At 35.9% G+C, this 7,080-nt stretch overlaps 1 protein-coding gene across 1 annotated transcript; it reads right to left on the bottom strand.

The window, feature by feature from the left end:
• Positions 1-4,819: 4,819 nt before the first annotated feature.
• On the bottom strand, positions 4,820-5,665 carry LOC143634825 (RING-H2 finger protein ATL30-like). The gene has a single exon (XM_077102808.1). It carries the CDS (start codon positions 5,663-5,665, stop codon positions 4,820-4,822), a length of 846 nt encoding a protein of 281 aa, XP_076958923.1.
• Positions 5,666-7,080: the final 1,415 nt, after the last annotated feature.

Raw genomic sequence — 7,080 nt, 5'->3', positions numbered from 1 at the left:
TGAAAAAGTTCATCATGGATCTAGGGATTATCTCTACCATTCAGGAGCCCCTAGAGATATTCTGTGACAATGAGGGTGCTATTGCACAGATCAAGGAGCCTCGTGCTCATCAGAAAACGAGGCACATTGAGCGCAGATTCAACTACATAAGGGATGAAGTTGAAAAGAGAAAGATATGTATTCATAAAGTTCATACCGATCAAAATATTGCGGACCCACTCACGAAGCTCCTCGATAGGCCAAAGCATGAGGGTCATGTTTGTGCATTAGGACTTCGGTATTCTAGTGAGTGGATTTAATCTGTATTTAGTGTTTGTATAAGAACGAATGTAATGGGTATCTCATGAAAATTAATTATGTTTTAATTATTCAATGAGTTATGTTCTATATTTGCATGTTTAATCCATGAATGACTTATGTTGTTCTAAACGTCCGTAGTCGATCATACTTGTGGGAACAAGTATGAAGTTAAGACTATTATGAACTCGGATTGGTTGATATTCATGTGATGAATATAGGGCATAGGTTTGCCACCAAGGTTCATAGATATTTGTGGGATACAAATATTGGACATGATCAGCTCTCAAGGATCACTGCATGGAGTTAGTGCAATTGATCATAAGTAATCCTTGAGTAAAGGCGAGTATCATTGTGTCCTTTGACCTGAGATGCATATCGGATCTGGTTTTTCATCAAGTCTGATATCTTGACTCTATTCTTTGTTGTTTCGGTAACACGATGGCGTGTAAGAAAGAGCTCAGATATTATATGAGATGTCAACGAGGATGTATGCAGTCAAGATGGGATTTGTTCCTCTTATGTGTTGAGAGTTTAGATGTCTAAGGCCTGTTAAGTTAAATCGTTGAGAGAATGATCACTCTGTGTCTCTTCGATTTGACAGGACATCTAGTAACAAAGGGATGTAGTGATAAGACTTACCTATATCATATCAAGTATGGACTTGAAGGGGATGATGTTATTGAATGGCACTTAGTCAAACACACTAGGGATGGTGAACTGTTGTTAGGCGGTATTCACCATTAGCGTTAACTACCTATGAGTCTCGTGCAAGTGGGAGATTGTTGGAATATCGTATGCCCGAGACACGTAATTAGGTTAATGTGGCTAGTTGTGTTTGATCCAAGTCGGGTCATACCCAATAACGAGTTAGACACACACCAATTATGTATTTGTTGAGATAAGATCTATAAGACAAATACAGAACACGACACATTCAGAAAATCGGGTTTCTGAATATTTACTTGAAAGTGTTAAATAAATTAATTGGTTAATTTATTTATTCAAATAATTATTATTGGAATGATTATTTAACTATGTGTTCTTTTATAAAATGGTTTATAAAAGATGGGGTGTTTATATATTTTATAAAGTATAAAATAAATAATAAAAAAAAAAAAAAAATAATAATATATTTGGGGCCGGTTTTGGGTGGGCCCCACACCCCAATGTATTGGTCAAATCTTGTCATGTATTTGGTATAGATTGAGTATTATTTACTTAACCTAATACCTAACATCATGGATGGATGGATATGATGATAAAAAGATAATGATCAAGAATATAAGAGAACTTTCAAGTAACCAAAAACACACAACTCTTTCTCTTTTCTTTCTTCTTGTTTACGGCTAAGGAAGAAAAGGAAGGCTCGGGTCTCGGTTTTTGGTGTTTAAGCTTCCTAACATAGCTCGGTGTGTGTTGGAGGCTCGGGGTATATTCCGTTTGAGGGTTTTCCTTTGAAAGTCTAGCATTCACATCATCATCTTCTTCAACCATCAACTACATCTCTTAAAGGTTTAAGAATGTAAGTTTTACAAGCTTTGATAGTTTAGTTTTCTCGTATTACTTGATCCTTGCCTCGGGTTTCTAACATATAGATTATTGGTAATCTAATGACATGGATAAACTAGGTTGTTCATGAACATATATTATATAAACTTGTAATATATACATATATAAACACATGGATACATATGTTTAGTTTGTAAATATCACGCTTCCGCCTTTATTGTGACTAGTTAAATGGTTAACTAAGTTTATAAATTCCATAGAAACCCAACACAACCATCATATCTTTAACAAATTCCGTTACTAAAACCTATTTACCGTAATAGTTTACGTTACAAAACCATTTTAATCATGCACGACCAGGGTGTCACACCATCTTCTAAATTATATAGTTAAGAGACTCAATTAAATACTCAAATATCCAAACTTAACGAGACAAAGTTTGGATTACCAAGAAACATTAGCATTGTAGAGGTGTGGTGAAGATGACTAGTAACCATGGTAAGAAAGTAAGCCAAGAGGGTGAGTGTGGGGGTTGGTCTCACTTGGACCTTGGTACAACCTGTTGATCTGACTGACACCAGTAGAATCCATGTGACAACAAGAATCTATCAACCCTTCTCTACTCTACATACATAATAATATGTATTGAATACCAATCATTCACATTCAAAACATGCCACCCCACTAGGTTCATCATTTCCACCATCTCAAGACAAAGATCAAAAACTGGACAACTGCAGCATAACAGTGTACAATTTTTTATTATTTGACATCACTACATTGCAATCCAAGGCAAAATTAGTTGTACATTTGTACATGCTAGCTAGCTATAGCTACCTAGTAGCTTCTTCAAATCTATGGGCATGTGGTGTCCGGACTTAATACTTGTACAACATGACCCACCCAACACATTTGTATGCAAACATTTTCCAATTTCAGTGCCATTGCTTCCGTAAATCCATCATATCATTTTTTCTTGTTTTTTTTATAATAACATTACCTCCCGGGGTGTAACCTTTGAACGGCAGAGGATTTATTAAAAAAACAAGATGATGGTTGGAAAAACTTAATCAAACATCAAAGAAACAAATTATCGAATAAAAGAGAGATTTAGTGTTTTGTTTTTAGTTATAATCCATATAACGAAAGTGAAGTATCGAATAAAAAATTAGCTTCATTCATATTCTTTCATATTACGCACCAAGTATTAAACATGATTCCTTCTACAAATTATTTCGACATTGATCAAGCCAATTATAAAATTTATTACGATCCACTGAATTCCAAGTTGCTGATGACACTCCACATTGGTTAAAAAGGTGATTCACCGTATATGTATCCTTCAAACAAATGGGGCACATAATAAATGAGGCGTCCAACCCTTTATTCGATAGATTACATACCATTGGTGGGAAGGTTTTTCATAAATAATCTCCAACCGAACATGTTTACTCTTTTGGGAACACACAAATTCCATTTAGTTTGCCATGCTACTACCAGAAGGATTTTATTTTCAATCGAACTCCTTAAAAAGTTTTCTTTCAGATTAGTTGGCTATGCCAAATTGCCAATGCATTATTTGTAAGACCATTCGCAATGTCGATGGTGTGAGCCCACAGACAACTAGGTTGCAAGCCACGGGCGGGGGGACCCATGGATGGCTCATTGCGACACCGTATATGCATTGGGTATGGGTGTTTTTTTTTTTTGTTATTTAGATTTTATTGTTATATAAATTGTGTAGCTTACATATTTAGCCATTTGGCTAAGTAAAGTTTTATTTTTAACCTTTGGCAAGAATAAGTTATATTGGCCTTTATGAGTTATGACAAATAAGTTGTAATGTCGAGAGAGCCAGCTTGAGTTTAGTTTCGATCCTAGCCAAGCCTGCTTGGAATAAGGTTTGAGTTGAGTTCAAGCTAGCCTTGGCTTGGTTCAGCTCAGCTCAGCCCGGCTCAACTCGTAACAACCTTTAAGTATTGTTCTTTGCGTCATCGCGCACGGGCACCCCACTAGTATACAAATAACAATATCAAACATTAAACATCTCTCCTCTCTCACAAACAAGAGTGTAGGCCTCACCATTAAAATATGTTATCCCCTTCACAAGAGGGCATGTTCTGTAGTAAGTGAGGGTGCCTTTAAACACACCAAAAATGTATAGTGTTCTTCATGGTTCCTTATTGTAGAGTAACATGAAATTCTGCATTTTCCCCCTTGATGTGAATACTCAAGCCACATTCAATGCGCATGCAATATTGCTGATAGCATCTTTGTTTCCTACCAGTAAGTGGAGGGGTAAAAGAGCTGCCACATGTTACACTACCATTTTTACACAAAACACTGTTTTTACCTTCTACCTTAAGCGTCATGTTGGACGTAATTTCGGACTCCAAGTCACAAATCGGTGAACTTGAGGGACCAATAATAATAAATAGGTCATAGTTAGGATTCATCAAGAGTCAAACTGAGTGAGGGCTTGAGAGTTGTAATAAGTTTTTTTAAGTTATGTTTTCTGATTATATAACCAAGAGTTAGGCGTTTACTTTGTGCTTGATTATCTATTGGAACTTGACATCAAACCAAAAGAGTTATAAAATTGTGAGGTGCAACCGAATTAGGGTTCATTCAGAGACACATGAGATGCAACCGAGTTAGGGTTCATCAAGAATCAAACAAAGTTAGGGCTTGAGAGTTTTAATCAGTTTTTTGAGTTATATTTTCTTATTAATATAAACGGGAGTTAGTCGTTTACTTTGCGTTTGATTATCGATTGGGACTTGACGTCAAACCAAAAGAATTATAAAAAAACTGGATCTAAAAATAATAGTTACTGTTTGGATGTGTTTTAAATCTAAATACTATGTGTTTGGTCTGATTCTAGTTCAAAAACATACTCACCTATACATATTAATCTGCTACCAAATGTAAACATTAAGGAACATAAGATGTAACAAGTCCTAAATACTAAAAACTTAATGGAAGTAGTAAATTGGTTAACTATCCTATCCTATGTACTACTGCTGGACGAAGTTTTGCTTTTATATTCTCCGAATTCAGTACAGCTTCTTGTCCAATTATGTCTTGGAATGAGTATATCTTGTACATCTTGAGGTAATCTTAACATAAACCTATCATATGTTTCACATCCTACGTTGTTCCTAATTACAATTGAATGTCCGGTAGATTTGGACCTTGTGAATCTGTCTGTTATCTTGTCCTCCGGACCCATGTCAATAACCACATGCTTCTCCTTTTTGTTTTCGGCTTTATCTCCGTCCTTGTTACTGTCTTTCACATCGATAGTGACACTATCGGAATCGCCTCGTGATCTGTTGTCTTGAACTTCGTGCACTGATGCATTAGTGGCCGAAACGGGGGATTTTTCGGGTGAGTTGATAGGTGTGTCGAGGCTACACCGACAGCACGGGCATGATTTATGTGACGCGAGCCATAAGTCAATACACTCTTGATGAAACACATGGTAACATTTCGTTAAAAGGCGTAACACATTCTCGTCCTTAAATTCACATAAACATATGGCACATTCTAATCCATAATTCTCGCGTTGATATTCTTTCACACTCGAGTATGTGAACGTAGGAAAAGAACTTATGATCAAGGGGTCTAGCCCTGGTGGCACGCAGTTGTCCCCTGCAGGGCCTGCTGAGGCCATGGTGGGGCCCTGGCGCACATGCCATGTAAAAAATAAACTTTGCATGAAACACCTACAAAAATATATAGAAAAAAATCCTATGAAAAAGAATAGGAGGAGAATAATGGTAAGGACAACGGTGACCAGAGGAGATGTGTAGGGTATAGTAGGCGGTGGGGCGTGTGGGGGGTTCGTCGACATTTGCCCAAAGGCCAGGTTGATCGAAAACGTGGCCGGAGATAAAAAGTTGATGATGATTCTTGTAGATTTTGGTAATGTTTTGGGTATGAGTCATGATTCTTGGGGTGTGAAGGAAGAAAGACAATGATGTGGTAATTTGTTGGTTTTTCATATATGGTTAAGCGCATAACATTGAACAAGATATTGAGATATTGTGTGTGAAGTAAAATTAGAAGCCGTTAATGTGTTTTGTGGTTAAAGTATTCTCATCTTTTGAGTTTTCATCATATTAAAAGTCAAACTAGTTTCAAGAAACTTAATAAACATGGTTGATTCACTAATGGGTATAAGTGAAAATCCTCAAAATGTTTATACAACCAGAAAATTTCCTTATATGATCATTTTAAATTCGTTAGACCTGGCGGTTTAAAGATGGTTAGACGCCAGTGTTTTACACAAACAACAAGCAGTCATGCATAAAAATAATTTATGTCCGACGAAACTTTTGTGAGTTTAAACGAAATCTTAGTAAGGTCTGACGAAACTTATGTGAGTTTCAACGAAATTTTTGTGATGCACGTTGAAATTATCTCTTAAGTTTAAGATACAAGATATGAAGGTTTCCAAGTAAAATACATGTTTTATTGACCGGGATGTAACAACGTCAATATCATTATCAGGGAAAAGAAAGGAAAACTTGATCACATTTTTTTGTTAATGATGAATACGTTTAGACTCACAACGATCTTATAGTTACGGGTGTTAGACCAATGGCCGATCAAATTCACTTTGATGTTGTTTACAACGTCACGTTCAATAAAATATGTTGTATTTTACTTCTATACCTTCATTTATCTTGCATTTTTATTTTTCTAAAATATTCGTTTGGCATCACAAATATTTCGTCGGACCTCACTAAATTTTCGTTGAAACACAAAAATTCTGTCAGGCGATTTTTTTTTTTTTAATGTAACTTCCTGTCGCAGGTGTACAATACCGAGATCTGACATGTATAAAACCATCAAGTGCGGCGAACTTAAGATGAGCATTTGAGGAATTTTTTTATCAAATATATGTTGTTAAATATTGATAGTAAAATTAACATCTTAAGGATTTTCATTGGGTAAAACCGAAAAACCAAAAAACATGAATGGAAAGACAAGAAACAACATAAATTACTACAACTTACAAGAAAATCGAATATCAAAATCAAATCATTTGAAGTGTAACGAATTATAAGCCTTTATGGGCCAAACAACATTTGCAAAAAGCAGTTTCACTAAGCTTCAAGAAGCCCACTCAATTATCAGTCCAATCTTCGTACCGTAAATACGGCTATGTTTTGGATGTATTTTTATTGGCCCCTTTCATTTCTGCCCGTGATGCCAATATGTAAGGTTAGCATTCGGTTAAAATTAGTATGAACGGTTGGCATC

Source organism: Bidens hawaiensis, unplaced genomic scaffold, assembly GCF_021521415.1.
Source record: "Bidens hawaiensis isolate Kalapana, Puna unplaced genomic scaffold, B.hawaiensis_p1.1 tig00007248_1, whole genome shotgun sequence".
Lineage (NCBI taxonomy): Eukaryota > Viridiplantae > Streptophyta > Magnoliopsida > Asterales > Asteraceae > Bidens > Bidens hawaiensis.
This window is presented reverse-complemented; position numbering and strand designations above follow the sequence as displayed.